This window comes from Amblyraja radiata, chromosome 1 (genome assembly GCF_010909765.2).
Source record: "Amblyraja radiata isolate CabotCenter1 chromosome 1, sAmbRad1.1.pri, whole genome shotgun sequence".
NCBI lineage: Eukaryota > Metazoa > Chordata > Chondrichthyes > Rajiformes > Rajidae > Amblyraja > Amblyraja radiata.
Window position 1 is genome coordinate 74189210 of NC_045956.1, and position 17947 is coordinate 74207156.

The window sequence follows — 17947 nt, forward strand, 5'->3', positions numbered from 1 at the left end:
TAAACTAAACCTAACTAAAGAGGCTCAAAGGTGATGAGTTGGGACAAAAAGTGCCAGAAACAAATAAATAAAGAAGATGATATTGAGAACCAGCAAGGGAGAGATGAAGGGCAGATGGAAGCAGATGTGGGAGGGGATCTGATGGGTACATTGTGCTGGTTGTAGGTGGATGGAACCAGGAGGAAGGAGAGGGAACACAAATGGCAGGAATAGGGGTGGATCAGAAGGGCCCTCAGGTTAAGGGTTACCTGAAACCAGAGAAATCAGTGTTCATACCATTGGATTGTACATAACCTAGGCAGAACTTGAGGTTTTGTTCTTCCAGTTTGCATTGGGTATCATCTGGCAGTGGAGAAGGCCAAGGATGAACAATTTGAATTGGGAAGTGGGAGGAGCGTTGCAATGACATCCAACAGGAACTCGGGATGGCCATTGGGAATGTTTGAAATTTGTCTTCTAATTTGTTTAGGGGTTGGGTGAGGCCTCAACCATTCTGAGGTCTAGACACCTGGAATCCCCCCTCCGATGTCCATCTCCCTACCAGTACCATTAGGAAATGTAGCAATCACCAAATAGCCACACTGCTGAAAGCAAAATTTCCAATGAGAACCGGCACTAACAGAACTCCTGTCATGGCAGTTCATGCTTCCGAGTTCCTCATTTTTACCCGCCTTTGAAATAACTCATTATTTTATTGCCTTGCACACTGTGAGCATACAGTAAGTCCTGGACTTAAGTAGATCATGTCCGACATGACCCTCTTCAAAGTCTGCCCAAGTCTCCAGCACAATTCCTCTTCAGTGCACATTCCCATGTACTGAAGATTTCACCGTTGCATTCCTGAGTTTTTTTACAACAGTCATGTACAGCCTAGAACGTCCTGTTAGGACTGGTGGTGGAGGCAGACAGGATAGTGGCATTTAGCAGGGTCTTAGATAGGTGCATGGTTTTGCAGGGAATGGAGGGATATGGATCATGTGCAGGCAGAGGAGGTTAGTTTAACCTGACATCATGGTCAGCAAATGGGCCCATTATGGGCCGACGGGCCTGTACCTATTCATTCTCGAGCATAACCCATGAACTGCAGATGCTAGTTTAAACTGAAGATAGACACAAAATGCTGGCGTAACTCAGCGTACATACTGGGTGACGTTTTGGGTCGAGACCCTTCTTAAGACTGAGAATCAGGGGAAAGGGATACAAGAGATATAGACGGTGATGTAGAAAGATATCGAACAAATGAAGGCAACATATGCAAAAAAGTAATGATGATAAAAGAAACAGGCCATTGTTAGCTTTTGCTCGGTGAGAACGAGAAGTTGGGGCAACTTGGGTGGGGGAGGGATGGAGAAAGAGGGAATGCAGGGCTATTTGAAGTTAAAGAATTCAATATTCATACCATTGGGTTGTAAGCTGCCCAAGTGAAATATGAGATGCTATTCCTCCAATTTGTGTTAGCCTCACGCTGACAATGGGGGAGGCCATTGAAAGGTCAATGTGGGAATGGGAAGGGGAATTAAAGTGTTTGGCAACCGGGAGATCAAGTAGGTCCGGGCAGACTGAGCGAAGGTGTTCAGCGAAACTATCGTCCAGTCTACGCTTGGTCTCGCCGATGTATAAGAGTCCACATCTTGAACAGGTACAGTAGATGAGGTTGGAGGGGATGCAAGTAAATCTCTGCCTAACCTGAAAGGACTGTTGGGGTCCCTTGACTTAGTCGAGGGAGGAGGTATACGGATAGCTGTTGCATCTTCTGCGGGGGGCGTTTTGGGTGGGAAGGGATGAGTTAATCAGAGAGTTGCTGAGGGAACGGTCTCTGCAAAAGGCGGAAAGGGGTGGAGGTGGAAAGATGTGATTAGTGTTGGGATCCCATTGGAGGTGGCAAAAATGTCAGAGGATTATGTGTTGTATGCAATGGTTCCTATCCTGTATTGTTCTGAGTTCTAGACAAAGTGATGTTCGTAAAACTGGATTAGTTTTATTTTACACCTATTGAAAGGTTTCTGCTGCTCGTCTGATACAGAACTTGAAAGGTAGTCCTTCCACCTGCCTCCGCAGATGCTGCCTGACCCGTTCAGTTTTTGGGTGCTTATTGGTCAGTATGGACTTGATGGGCCAAAGAGTTCTGTACTTTACTCTATGACTCTATAATTGTTTCGTTTCACTCAACCACATTCACTGCTGGACTTCTACCCCATTTCTCCTTGAACTTCACATCATTAAATGGTCACTGATCATTGTGTCACACAAATAGGATCAGCCTGCAAATCTGTCTCGTAAAACATAGACAACATTCTGAAATAAAAATGTATATGGCCATCATTTATCTTGGCACAAAATTGAAGGGTGAAATAAATCAAAACCAATATTTTCAAATTGGCTTTGTTTTTTCAGTTTTTGTTCATTAAAATGGAAAAATCCAAACTCCACAGATCAGCACGATGTGGTACTTCAAGCACCCATTCACAAAATTGAGGAGTAAATGTCCTACCGTTTTGAGCTAATCGGCCATTGGTTTGTATTGGTAGTCAGTTAGATTGAATGGGGTTTAATCTTCTTCTTATCGAGTCCACACACAAGATTAGAAGTTGTTCAGCCAGAGCTGAACACACTTCTCGGCATCTGCACAATGGTGTCTGTCTTGCGCTTCTTGTGCGTCTTGTGCGTGGTGGTGGAAAGATTGGTTGAAACAGGGCCGCGACGTGAACGCTCTTTCCTTGGCCCCTGGGGTTTAATAAATTGAGCATTGAATCAGTACTGTCAGTCTAATCCAACAAAGAGGGAGTGAAGCTCACATAAGAACTGTCCTTCAGATGAGCTATTAAGCCAAAGACCCATCTAGCTTTTTAAGCAGGCATTTTAAATCTCAAATTCGTATTCGTGAACTAGCAAAATATTGGATTCAACATAAAATTAAACCTCAATGTGACCACAGCCAGTTTTAAACCGATTTGACCCCTAAGACGTTATTTTCATGGCCAGATAGAATGGAGCGGCTGGGCTTGTATACATTGGAATTTAGAAGGATGAGAGGATATCTTATTGAAACATATAAGATTATTAAGGGATTGGACACGCTAGAGGCAGGAAACATGTTTCCGATGTTGGGGGAGTCCAGAACCAGTGTCTACAGTTTAAGAATAAGGGGAAGGCCATTTAGATCGGAGATGAGTAAAAACGTTTTCACCCAGAGAGTTGTGAATCTGTGGAATTATCTGCCTCAGAAGGCAGTGGAGGTCAATTCTCTGAATGCTTTCAAGAGAGAGTTAGATAGACCCCTTAAAAATTGTGGAGTCAGGGGATATGGTAAGAAGGCAGAAATGGGGTACTGATTGCGGATGATCAGCCATGATCACATTAAATGGTGGTGCTGGCTCGAAGAGGAGAATGGCCTACTCCTGCACCTATTGTCTATTGTCTATTCCCACTCAAACGAACTATGTGCCTACTCCACCTGACAGAGTAAAAATCAAGAGAGTTTAATTGGTATATGTACCAACAACAGAATAATGAAATTCTTACATGCAGCAGCATAACCAGCACGGTGGCGCAGCGGTAGAGTTGCTGCCTTACAGCGCTGCAGATCAGGGTTTGATCAAGGCTACGGGTGCTGTCTGTATGGAGTTTGAATGTTCTCTATGAGACGCGTGGGTTCCGTACGGGAGCTCCGGTTTCCTCACACACTTCAAAGATGTACAGGTCTGTCTGTAGGGTAATTGGCTTGGTAAAATTGTGAATTGTCCTTAGTGTGTGTAGAATAGTGATAATGTTGGTGTACGGGGATCGCTGGTCAAGGCAGACTTGATGAGCCTAAGTTCCTGTTTCCAAACTAAATAAACAGGCCTGTAAAACAATACACATAGATAATATAGAATAAACAAAAAAATAATTAATTAATAACCCTAATGCTAGTGCAAAAAATGAACCCAAAGTCCTGCAAGCAGGAGAACACTTGCTGAAGTGGAGAAAACAAACTGCTGGAGGAACTCAGTAGGTCGGGCAGCATCTGTGGAGGGAAATGGACAGATGATATTTTGTGTCGGGACCCTTCTTCACAACACACTAACTTACTGGGTAGGTCTGAGCCGACCAAAATCAATCAGAGCCCGGTGACTTCACATAGTTAGCCTGAACTAAAGCCAACACGTAAGTTGGGTCCAATCAGGATCGAGTCTGGCAGCTGGGCCCTAGCTTCAGCGTTATTAGAAACACAGTCATGCATGAAGACATTCAATGAATGTTCAGACTGTTTTTATTAACCAATTCACTGAGCTTTTTCGAACATGGTTTATGAGGAAGTGTAACTCATTTTAGGATTGTGTAACTTCTGTAAACCAGCTAGTCAGTTCTGACAAGCCTCTGTAGATTGAATAGTGCTCTCATTACAACTCTTGAAGTGCAGTGAAACAATGTGGAGTGCAGATTGTGTGTTAACATTACTCCTAAACTGGGGCAAAATCGTATCAACCTTGAGGTAATTGACTGAAAAAAGTTTCCCCCTATTCCCCCCCACATAAACTAACCAAGACACATTGAAACACACATTTAAAACATACTTAAAATAATGAAAACAGAGAAAGGACGTGACAGACTGCTGGCGAGGCAGCCATTGCTGGCGCCACCTGGTGGTACATTTTCACCAATAATATTTAAATATTGTGGCATTCACTATTCTTTTGCACATTCAATAGTGCCCACCATCAGTCCTTCAAAGTTTTTTTTTTAATATAGGAAGCTCTAAGGCTATTGTAGAGCAAACCATCTGTGAGAAATCACTTGAGATCTGAGAAAAATTAATAAAGCAGCCAGGATAGAATCTAGAGTTTTCCTGCCACCTTTACCAGTCACGCCATTGCACAAAGAGAAGTGACATAACGTTAATATTGTTCACCTGCAGGCTTCTTCACCTTTCTCAATATGTTCCTTGTAACAGCTCGTTAACACTTGAGAGGAGGGCAAGGAAGGAACAGAAATCCGCAATGCTATCCTTTCACGATGGCATTACTGATGTAAATCACACGTTTTAAATAAAGTCAGAGCCTGCAGTGAAAGCAGGTGGGGGTGTAACCTCAATGAGATACGGGTGCCAATTAGCACTTGATTGTGAGAGATTTATCATAATTTGAAACAGAGGCCACAGAAATGGCACAAAAGCGGTAGAAAAATGAAATGTTTTCAATTTCCTTGAGTAGGTGCAAAGTGATCCTTGGTCTGCGTAGACTCGGTGGGCCTGTGATCCCAAAAGTGATCCCACTACTAGTTACATCTTCCCATCCCCACAAATTCTACCTTCTACAGAGTACGATCCCTCTGCAATTCTGTATGAAATCTCTGTATAAAATCATGAGAGCAACAGTGTCATGAGAGGAATAGATCGGGTAGATGAACACAGTCTCTTGCCCAGAGTAGGTGAATTGAGGACCATATCCCTCCCCCACCACAATCAGTCTGAAGATTGGTTCCAGCTTAAAACCACCGATCCCTGTTCTCCAGAGATGCTTCCTCACACGTTGAGTTACCTTGTGTCATTTTGTGTAAACCAGCACCTTCAGTTCTTTGTATCTCCTCTAAATTGTCAGATGGCTTCACCAAACTAAACACTGGAAGGAACCAGTGACTGCAAATGCCGGTTCAAACAAAAGCAGAAATGGGACCTAAAACATCATCGATCCCATGTCCTCTGGAGATGCTGCCTGACCCGCTAAGTTACTCCAGCACTTGGTGTTTTTTTAAATGCTGGGAGATTTAACCCATTGTATCCACTTCCTGTCACACACCCCTGTTCTCCAGCCATCGACGCTGTGCGGGGCAGTCCAGTGGTGCAGCTAGTGGAGCTGCTGCCTCATAGCTTCAGCCTGGATTCAATCCAGACCTCCAGTGCTCCCTGTGCGGAGTTTCCACGTTCTCCCTGTAATTGCATGGGTTTCTTTTGGGTACTCCAGCTTCCAAAAATGTGTTGGTTGGTAAATTCATTGGCTGGAATAATTGACCCTAATGCATGGGTGGGGAATATAATCTGAGGGCAGTTGATGAGAATGTATTGGTTTATTATTATCACTAACTGAGATACAGTGGGAAAACTTTATTTATGTGCTATCCAGCCAATTCATACTGTACATGAGTGCAATCTACCCATATGCAGGTAGTGCAAGGAGAAAAATACCAGAGTGAAGAATAATGCTAAGGCATTGTAGTTTAACAACTGAGAAAATACTGATTGAGAGTCTTATGTTTGGAGATCATGACTTCACCCGTAGCTTATTGAAGATTGACGTAGATAAGGGGATCAGTGTTAATCAGTGCTCAATAGTTTGTGAACTCAGTGGGCTGAAGGTCCCGTTTCCGTGATCTGTGTCTTTACATTTTGAGTCAATCAATCAGCATTGCTGCTAACACACAGCAGTGTTCTAATACTGGCCCATTGACCAAGGGTATTTGTTTCTAGCGGCATTTACAATACAATAATACAATACCTTCTATTTGTCATTTGAACCTCACATGAGGTTCAAACGAAATTTGGTTTCTGCAGCCATACAAGAAAAGAACCAAGACACACACCAACACAATTCACACAAACATCCATCACAGTGAGTCTCCTACTCGGATCTTTCTCCTCTGCCCCGGGTCTTGATGTTGGAACCCCCAGCGGGCGCTAGCAAGTCCGCGGCAATTTAAAGCTGCGCCGGGCGTTGTAAGGCCCCGCTCCAGGTCACTCTGAACCCCGCAATTCGAGCAGGAGAAGTCGCCATTGCCGGTGTCCCTGCAAAGCAGTCTCCCACCAGGGACCCGCGAACTCCCGGTGTCACCATCCACCGGAGTCGGGTCGCAGCAGCGCGCCGCCGCAACTCTCCACGCTCCGAAGCTGGCCAGCTCCACGAAGGTAGGTCCGCAGCTCCGCGGCTCCACAGCTCCACAGGCTCCGTGACTTGAGCCTCCAGGTCGTTCCGGTTGGAGGCCGCTCCACGGCGCTAGGCCCCAACGGCAACGGAGACCATACAGGTAAAAGGTCGGGTCTCCATGCAGGGAAGAGATTTAAAAGTTTCCCCCACCCACCCCCCACCCCCCACACATACACATTTAAAAACCCGCTACAAACTAAACCCTCAACGGGACCAAAAAAACAAAAATACACAGACAGACTGCAGAGGCCGCTGCGACGTCGGTCGCGCCGCCCACACTCTTTAGGCACAGTCTTTGCAGATTGGCTGTTTTCTGCTTTCAGCACGCTTTATTGCCTTCTAATCAGCGCAGGATAAATCCCTTTTGTGCAGTTATGTCACTGGTCACCGTATATTAATTTTTAGTGAATCCTATGTTCATTGTGCCGTTGTGGCCTGTAAATGAACGTTAATAGGATGAAACTGCCAACAGACTGTAAGGCATCGGGCATTTGTTAGCTCCGTCTGTATTTTTTGTAAGAGGCATGTTTTCAATTTCTTGGCAGCTTTCCCAGACAGGATTGAATATCCATTAGACGAATGTTATTCTTGTGTAAAGATGTGCCTCTGACCGTTGTGAACATACAGGAGCCAACGCCTTTGTTCCTGGTGCAAATCCTGGAACTTCCCCCTGGTGACCTTTGGCACCAGCTCTACCAGTGAGGTCATTCCATTGTAGTACTAATGGTAGGTGTACTCACATGATTACTGTGGCAGAGAGGCCAGCCAGACATTCTGGCAAACAATCATATCCTCTGCCCACACTTCCCAACCGACCAGTCATACAGGACAGAAACAAACCGTTCAGCCTACCATGTCCATGCCAACCGAGATGTCCCATCCAAGCCAGACCTATTTCCCTGTGTTTGGCCTGTACCCCTCAAAACCTTTCCTATCCATGTACCTGTCCAAATGCCTTATAAATATTGTCATTGTACCTGCCCCAACTACTTCCTCTGGCAGCTCGTTGCATATACCCACCACCCTATGTATAAAATGTTGCCCCTCAGGTTCCTATTACAGGTTCACCACCGATTTCCAGCTCCTCCTTTAAGCCGGACTAAATCATGAGAGCACACTTGAAATGCCCCTCGAAAATGTGGCGCCTAAACTGGGTAAGGGGGCCGATCTCTACCTCATCAGGACTTCCGCGCCAATTGGCTGGTCGAATATACCAAAATAATGGCATGCTAAATCTTTGGTTTTGGAACCCGAAAGGCTCAGGTTCCAAGGGTGCCGGAAAATCAGTGTGGACCTGTAAATCTTTCCTCTCTACTAAGAAGAAGGCACGGGTTATCTCGCAGCTGCATTTATAAGGCAGCCAAAATTCCCTTCAGGCAATCTCAGGAGCTCAGACTGTGATCCAGGCCTCTGGCTTCAATACCTATTTGCCCTCTTACAATTTCTTCTGTGCAGTTGTAAAAAAAAGCAAGGAGAGGTTTAATGAAAATGACGGTGGAAAATTGAAACAAAATCAGAAAATGATAGAAAATGGTGATCAGGCGCAGGCGTAGAGTTGCTGCCTTACAGAGTCAGAGACCGGGGTTCAATCCTGACTACGGGTGCTGCCTGTACGGAGTTTGTACTTTCTCTCCGTGACCTGCATAGATTTTCCCTACGAGTTGCGCTTTCCTCCCACACTCCAAAGCTGCACCGCTTTGTAGGTTAATTGATTTGGTAAAATTGTGAATTGTCACTAGTGTGAGTAGAATAGTGGTAATGTGCGGGGATCGCTGGTCGGCCTGGACTCTGTGGGCCAAAGGGCTTCTTACCACGCTGAATCTCTAAACTAAACCAAACTAAACCAAACCACCAGCCTGGGACACAGCTTAAGGCTGCGTGTTCAGTCCAGTGCTTTACTCTCTCCATACCCAGGGCTGGGTAGCTGGACGCAGCTCTAACACCATCTTTAAATTCACCAATGATTCCACCGTTGTTGGACAAATAATGAGTAATGACAAGTCAGAGCATGAGAGGCAGAATGATACAATTTCACTATTCCAATCCCAGTGCATATTACAATTAAACACACTTCACTCTTCACTTCCCATCTATTTCTTTATCATGGATCTTTCTATTCTACTCTAACTCTTCAGTATCCAGATTGGAATACTTTCGAGGGATACGGCCACATACAAACCATTATGCTGCTTTATTTGACAAATTGCAAGTGAATGTACAGAGCAACAGCTGCAATCACTTATTGCACTTCAAACCCTTCCTCGTGAACAAGAATAATAATATATCATACTACCTTGGCCTTAGTAAGCAGATTGATTTATACTTCCTTTGATCCATCTCATAGTGAATACATGGGTCTGGTTGGCACTGGTCTGGCCTTTCTCTCTATAGACTGCCTTGAGTGATTAATCTTGAATAAAGGCTGTTCCCCACCTCTTTGGTTCTTTTGTATTCAAGAATAGGGGAGAAGCTGGTCTTTTAACTTCCTTTCCATTCAGTGATTTGTCAGTAGGTTTGGCAGTGAGACAACTATCATCTTCTCATATGAATTAATTCTAACAGATTCAATCAAAACCATTCAGTTGTGTTTGCATTTGGGTGTTCACAGAGTGCCTGATCTGGAATGTTTTAACACCCATCTACCCATGACCCCCATGGTCACCAACCACATTCACTACTCTAAAGGGCTAAGAATCAGACTGCAGATGAAAGTGACTCTCGCCAACCACCCTGACCTGTGGCCCAGAGTTACAGGACATTCTGTAACTGAGGGCTAACCAAAGACCTAAAGATTTAGCATGCCATTATTTTTGTATATAAAACAAAACCAAGTTTCCTGCACTCATTCCTTTCTCCCTGAATTTTTTAACATGGCCCCTATTCCATTCATCTATCCCATCTCTGCCCTAGCGGTTCTCCCAAAATACTGTTTGGATTTTACCATTCCTCCGTGTGACACATAATTATTCAGTACAGTAAAATACAAACTGCTAGAGGAATTTAGCAGGTCAAGCAGCATCTGTGGAGGAAATGGACAGGTGACATTTCGGGTCGGGACCCTTCCTCAGACAGATTGGAGTGAGGGGGAAAAAGCTAGTAAGGAGAGGTGGGAGTAATACAAAGCTTGACAAGTGATAGGTGGATATGGGTGAGCGGGTTGATTGGACGACGGATGGAATAAATGAGAAAGGCTAGAATTAAAGATGATAGTATAGTATAGTATAGTATATCTTTATTGTCATTTTCCTGAGTACTCACATACCCAGAGGAAACAAAAAAACGTTGCTCAACCAGTGTCCATTCAGTGTGCAGTAAAAAATAAATAGAAATAAAAATACATATATCATGAACAAATTAAACACTCTACTCTCTACTAAACATCAACAGGCGTTCCGATCGGCAGCGGCACGACAGTGGCTCTGCTGCAGTGTGTCCAGGTTGGTGGTTGGTGCGCGATACTTTGGCAGGGGGCAAAGTCCGTTAAAGAAGTAAAGAGGTAAAGATAGTGACGTCACAGGTAGATAGTGTGGCGAAGAAGTGTTTCGGCAAGCAGCTCTTAATTAGTCAGGGATTTGCATAGAGGTTGAGACATAATGTTGCATTGTACAAGATGTTGATGAGGTGGCACTTGGTGCCGTGGTAGTCTGGCGAGCTGACCTTTACTGCGCTGAGTCCAGGCACCAGCTCTCGGACTCCTCTTCCTACTTATCCTTGGACCATGATCCCACAAATGAGCACCAGGGCATTATCCAACACACCATTTCTAATTTTATCATTCACGGCTGTCTGCCTTCCACAGCCTCCAACCTTATCGTTACCCAGCCCCGCATGGCCCGGTTTTATCTTCTTCCCAAAATCCCTAAACAGTACTGCCCTGGCAGACCCGTTGTCTCTGCCCCACTGAATTAATTTCCACATACCTTGACTCCATCCTATTCCCCTAGTCCAATCCCTCCCGACCTATGTCCAAGACACCTCAAACGCCCTTCGCCTCTTCAATGACTTCTGTTTTCCAGGCCCCCACTCCCTCTTCTTTACTATGGATGTCCAGTCACTTAACACCTCCATCCCCCATCAAGAAGGTCTTAAAGCCCTCTGTTTCTTCCTCGTCCGCAGAACTAGCCAATTTTCCTGTTACCAATACTCTCCTTCACCCAGCGGAGCTGGTCCACACTCTAAACAACTTCTTCTTTGACTCATCCCACTTCCTCCAAATCCAAGGCATATGGGCCCCAGCTATGCCTGCCTCTCTGTAGGGTATGTCGAGCAATCCTTGTTCCAGACGTACACTGGCCCAATCCACAAACTCTATCTCCGCTATATTGATTACTGCATTGGGACTACCTCCTGCACCATGCAGAACTCACGGACTATCTCTGACATCTCCCTACTGTTTCTTGATCTCACCATCTCCATCACAGAAGATATACTATCGATTAACATATTTTATAAACCTACTGACTCCCACAGCTATCTAGATTACACTTCTTCCCACCCTGCCTCCTGCAAAGACTCTGTCCCCAATTTCCAATTCCTCCGTCCACGCCGCATCTGCGCCCACGATGAGGTGTTCCATGCCAGGACATTTGAGATGTCCTCATTCTTTAGAGAATGGGGGTTCCCCTCACCCATCATAGATGAGGCCCTCACATGGGTCCTGTAGCTCTTCTCTTGCTCCCCCTGCACCCAGTCACAACAGGGACAGAGACCCCCTAGTCTTCACCTTTCACCCCATCAGCCATCGCGTACAGCACGTAATCCTCCGATATTTTCGTCACCTCCAAAGGGATCCCACCTCTAGCCACATCTTCCCGTCTCCAACCCTTTCCGCTTTCCGCATAGACCGTTCCTTCCACAACTCCCTAGTTAACTCATCTCTTCCCACCTAACCTCCCCCCCCCCCCCCCCCCCCCCACTCCCTCCTCAGGTAATTTCCCCTGCAATTGCAGGAGATTCAATGCCTGTCCCTATACCTCTCCCCTCGACTACATCCAAGGACCCTGACAGTTCTTTCAGGTGATGCAGAGGTTCACATGCACCTCCTCCAACCTAATTTACTGTATCCGTTGTTCCACATGTGGACTGCTGCATATCGGCGAGACCAAGCGCAGGCTCAGTAATCGTTTCGCTGAACGCCTCCACACTTTTGCCTAAGTTTACATGATCTCCCGGTTGCTAAACACTTTAACTCCCCCTCCCATTCCCATACTGACCTTTCTGTCCTAGCCCTCCTCCACTGTCAGAGTGAGGCCCAATGCAAATTGGAGGAGCAACCTATTTCACTTGGGCAGCTTACAACCCAGCAGCATGAATATTTACTTCTATAACTTCAAGTAACCTGGCATTCTCTCTCTTTCTCCATCACTCCCTCATCCTAGTTCTCTGACCAGTAGACAGTCTGTCACAATCATTAGGATCAGATCTATTATCTGGTCATGACCACATTGCATTTTATGGAAGCTGGCGAGCATCAAGTACCTGCAGTGTTTTTGCAATGCAACAGTGAAAAGACGATGGGTTTGACTGGAAAGTGCCGTGCAATGTCCTGAGTTTGTGAAAAGTGATACAAGAATACAAGTTTCTTTGATATTTTCAAATATGGGGACTGAGGCCACCATTAGAACCCATGACAAACTATTATGACAAAAGGTCACAGACCCGAAACATTGACTGTTTCTCGTTCCACTGATGCTGCCTTTTCATCTCCCAGGATTTTCCATTTATGTTTCAAATTTTACAATATCTGCAGTTTAGAGAAAAAAATTATTAGTTAGATTGTGTAATGTTTATGTCATGCATCCGGATTTGAACTTGGGTTTTGGCTTCAGATGCTGCTTGATAAATATCACAGGTAAACTTGTACTAGGGCAGCAGCCTACAATAGGATTCACTGTCTGCTCTTTTTGTATTGCACAGAGGGTCGACCTGACTTCAAATATTGTGCGTATAGATTGATTGATGGTTCTGGGCTCAAAATAAGGGTAACAAACTAAATTGACAGTGAATCGCCCAGGTTTATCAGCAGTGTGTGCAAAAGGTAAAAGAAAAGCAAACTGCCTGTCATATTGATCAGCTGTTTACCATCAGAACATCTGCTTTTAGCTGGTGGGTACCAGGCAGAAGCCCTCACCTTACAAAAGAACTGAGAAAACACTACTCCTACTCTGAGCAATTATTTCTACCATAGCCCTACTTAACATATAAAGAATGCCAGCTCCATTTATGGATCATGCCTCTCTATTAATCATTTACCCACACAAGATTACATTATTGTTTGCTGCTGAGTAGCAGCCTTACACTAGCTGCTCAATATCTGTCCAAAGAAATAAGGTAATAACCGAGAAAAGACGGTACTATTGTTTTCATGGATGTTTGCTTACAAGATCCTCTGCCTGATTAGATTCTAATGTTATAAGGGTCTGTGTGCTTGACTAATGACTGCAGAACAAATATAAGAGAGAAGGAGGCAGTCAGGGGGATACAAACTGAATGCTCTCCCGCTCTCTCTCTCTGCCACTCAAGGTTTAGTGGATTGGCACTACCTAAGAATGCCAAAGAGATCATTAACTGCCTGCAGGAAAGCTACTGCATGTGACTGCGGCTGCAAGTCAACTAAAAGTCAGTTCTTCTTTAGACTGGGTGTTTTTTTCTGCCTCAGTCTCACTGCTGGAGGCAGCAAGTAACAGGACAGACTGCAGAGCTGGAGCTGTTATTCACAGGGAGCCGTCTCTCAAAGATATCTGGCACTACAGTGAACATACTGATGGGATTTTCATGCTTATCTTCGATGACTAATTGCTTGTGAACCATCACCATTTCATTTTTTATGCCTTTTGAGCCTGTTAATAATCACAGTGACTTTCAGTTTGAAGAATAGTCCACGTGGACAACGTGTGCAATACAGACTAAATTAAACACTTTGCAATGCCTGAGAATAAGAATATCATATTCTGTTCAACTAGTGCTTTGACATATCCTACTTTCCTTCCAAAAACTACTTACAGGAAAATTAAGCGATGCTTTAGCTTCAGAAAAGGTAAGTTTGCTGGACTGTGAGCCAGATTTCAGCAGCCGTTTAAAATGACGACAAAGTTGGTCTGTTTGTTTGTTTGTGTCACATCAGCTGGGAATCTATGATTTTCCAGGTGTAACGTTTATTTGCTTTGCATGAATAGATGGCGCATCATTTACAATTGTTTTCCTCTTTATTTGTGGTAAACCTACTGGTAGTCTTACAAAGAGATCTGGTTGGGGAAATTAACCGCAGGCTATTTAATTGGGATCAACAATTCGCTTTCCATTGCAGATTGCCACAGGTCTCCCCTGTGTAAGAACGCAACAAACTTCATATGATTGTATGGACATATTTTGTATGATGAAAATTTTATAAGTAAGAAAAGTGAAGCAATGTCTTTAAGTGGAAGTTGATTCTGATGACTTTGGTTTTGTTTGATCATTTAATCAGTGATTTAAACATTGTGATTATATTAAATATAGACACAAAATGCTAGAGTAGCTCAGCGGGTCAGGCAGCATCTCTGGAGAAAATGGGTAGGTGACATTTCGGGTTGGGACCCTTCTTCAGATTGTGATTATTTTTGCTGACAAGCATTACTCTGCTGCATAGTTTGTTAGGTATAAACTACAACTGGAAGTAATCTGATAATCTGTTCTCATTCTGTCTCTGAATGAAAGGTATCTTTGGCCAAAGGCTTGAGGACACTGTCCGCTATGAACGACGGTATGGGACCCACATGGCCCCAATGCTTGTGGAGCAGTGTGCTGACTTCATCCGCCAGAGAGGACTGAAGGAAGAAGGTCTTTTCCGGTTACCTGGTCAGGCCAATCTGGTGAAGGAGTTACAAGAAGCCTTTGACTGTGGTGAGAAGCCATTGTTTGACAGGTAGGGATCCTGACATTCATTTTGCTGATGTGCAAATGTATTACCTTTTGGATCAATGGTTACTCTCTAATTTCCCTTATCTCCCCTGAGCCCTTAACCATACTATATACTCCAAAGTTCCTGTCTATCTTACTTGGACCTCCTTATCTGAATACTTCAGTAAGTTTTCTTCCCTGTTGCAGGACCAACTCAGCTCTGGTCAAAGTCACTAAGTATATGCTGTGATATTGTAATGAAGTCAAGTCAAGTCAAGTCAATTTTATTTCTATAGCACATTTAAAAACAACTCTCATTGGCCAAAGTGCTTTACATTAGTGCAGGTACTAACTTGCTACAAACAGTGGTACATAGATCAACAATACATACATATATACATACATACAGCGCTCCCTAAGGAAGGTAATCCATCCCTTTTTATCCTTATCAGACTATCTTCAGCCTTTGTCATATTTGACCATGATGTTCTCCTCCAGCTTTCTCCACTTTCAGCTGTTTAACCCCTTGGTCCTACTTCCCATCTTCCAATCATCTCCCCTACCTGCAGCTCCTGGTCAGTCCCTCCAGTCCCGATGCTGATGTTTCTCCACTTCCTCCTCTGCACCAGGCCCACAGCCACATCTTTACCTCAACTCCACACCTATGTCCCACTTCTCATGTGGAGTTTATTTCTCTGGAGCGTCAGAGGCTGAGGGGAGATCTGGTTGCAGTATGTAAAATGATGAGAGAAGTAGATAGGGTAAACATTCAGAACTTTTTCCTCAGGATAGAAATCTCAAAGACAAGAGGGCATAGCTTCTAGGTGAGAGGGACAACATTTAAAGGAAATTATAGCGGTGTTTTGTGTTATTTCTCACACGAGGTACAGTGAAAAGGTTTTTGTTGCATGCTAACCAGTCAGCAGAAAGACAATGCATGATTACAATCGATCCATTTACATTGTATGTGCAGATGTGTAAATTTGCAAACATGATAAGGGAATAGGATTTAGAATAAGGGAATAAGGTTTAGGATAAAGGAATAACGTTTCGATCAAGGAATAACTTTTTTTATACAGAGGGTGGTGGGTGCCTGGAATGCACTGCTGAGGGTGCTGGTGGAGGCAGATGTAATAGTTTCACTCAAGAGACATTTAGGTAGGCAAAGGGATATGATGGAAATTGTGTTATTTGGATCATATGAAAGCAGAGATTAGTTTAATTAAGCATTATGTTCGGCATGGACCTTGTGGACTGAAGGGCATGTTTCTGTGCTGCATTGTTCTATGTTCTATGTTCATTCCCTACAATAATGATTTGGTCTGCCAACCCCTGCAACCATGCTGAAACCCAACTGAATAATGCCCAAACTACCCCTACCCCAAATCTCTGGCTCCTTAGGTCCCAATCCCAAATTGATCCTTTCCTCACTGACTAACAATCCCAACCCTGATTTACCAACAGGTTGAATCAAACTGCAGATGCTGGAGTATAACGAAGATAGACACAAAGTGCTGGAGTAACTCAACGAGCCAGGCAGCATCTCTGGAGAAAATGGATGGGTGATGTTGGGGAAGGGTCCTGACCTGAAATGTCGCCCATCCTTTTTATCCAGAGATGCTGCTTGACCCTTGGAGTTACTCCAGCATTTTGTATCTAACTTCCTGATTTACCAATGTTCGAGGCCCCCACCTTGGGCCTCTGATGATTGCTGTTGTCACCTACCTTGATGCCATTGATCTAGGTAGGGCCTCCATTCAGTCCATGAGCCAGACCACGACCCAACAGCCATTACAGGCGGCATATTCTCACTCCAAGGATCTACAATGCCAGAATCCTGAGGCCTCTGGCACAATCCTGTGTTATGAACATTTTTATGGTCAAAATCTTGGATCCAATCTTGTGTTGTTTTTCTTGAGTGCATGTGATATGGACATTGTAAACCAAACATTTTTGACATTATTTGTTGAATATTTTACAGTAATATATGCCATAAAATAAACAATTTTATTTTTTATTTAGGATTGTTGTTTTTTTAAACATATTATTGAAGTTTCATAATTTGATTTCATGAAAGATTGAGGAAGATAAAAATATTGTATATTTTAAATTTGTTGTTGGCTGGGCTACAAATGTCCTTTTTTTCTGGTTCTGTACCTTAATATTTTGCTAAACATTTTTTAATACAAGCTGAATGGCTATTAAAATGCATAAATACTTTAGAAACCTTTCTAACCCCATAAAACACTGTGGTGAACAAGACCTCTGTGTGGTAGTTTAATAGGAGACTTTCAATGAGAAGATGGTGCTAACTTTCCATTAGGCTAGACATGAATGCTGTCAGGGCTATTAAGAATTTTAACCACTCTGCAAAGTATTAAATCCTCTCCCCTTTAAGTACGTACTTATCTCTGTGCCTCATTAGAGCATCTAATATGGATTTGCATGAAAAAAGCTATTTGATGAGCAGGCAGTTTGATGAAATCCATTCAGTTTGTGAATGTTGTTTCCCTTCTTATCTTTCTTATTGTTAATCATTCACAAACCATCTTATTACCATGAAGAGTTAGCTGAAAAATCTCAGACAAAAATAATGCTGCAGTATTCAACTTGAAGGCCAGAAATCAGATGGTTATTTTTAAAACTGACCTTTACCAAATGAATTTTGCTGCAGACCTTGAAAAGGAAAGCGCTGTTGACTGTGTTTGGCAGTTGAAACATTTGCTTTATGGCACGGCAGGGACTAAGAAGGCATGTCAATCTCATTAAAAATGGATAGCAGTTAACAGGATGGAAATGAGGGAGGATGGCAAGTGGCAATCGGTGGAAATATATGTGAAGTTTGGTATAGACAATAGATGCAGGAGTAGGCCATTCGGCAATTCAAGCCAGCACCGCTATTCACTGTGATCATGGCTGATCATCCACAATCAGTACCCCGTTCCTGCCTTCTCCCCATATCCCTTGACTCTGTTATCTTTAAGAGCTCTATCTAAATCTCTCTTTAAAGCATCCAGAGAATCGGCCTCCGCTGCCTTCTGAGGCAGAGAATTCCACAGATTCACACCTCTCTTGCAGAAAAGGTTTTTCCTCATCTCTGTTCTCAATGGCCTACCCCTTATTCTTAAACTGTAGCCCCTGGTTCTGCACTACCCCAACATCGGGAACAT

At 43.8% G+C, this 17947-nt stretch overlaps 1 protein-coding gene across 6 annotated transcripts in view; it reads left to right on the forward strand.

The window, feature by feature from the left end:
• The window catches only part of arhgap24 (Rho GTPase activating protein 24), a 472936-nt gene that overhangs the window by 415099 nt on the left and 39890 nt on the right, over positions 1-17947 (forward strand). For 5 of the 6 annotated variants that reach the window (XM_033024174.1, XM_033024165.1, XM_033024156.1 and 2 more), the window contains one exon: positions 14595-14802. In XM_033024174.1, coding sequence (XP_032880065.1) covers positions 14595-14802 — 208 coding nt within the window. Of the gene's footprint in view, positions 1-13673; positions 13936-14594; positions 14803-17947 lie in introns of those variants that run through there. The other variant, XM_033024194.1, reaches the window with a different exon arrangement.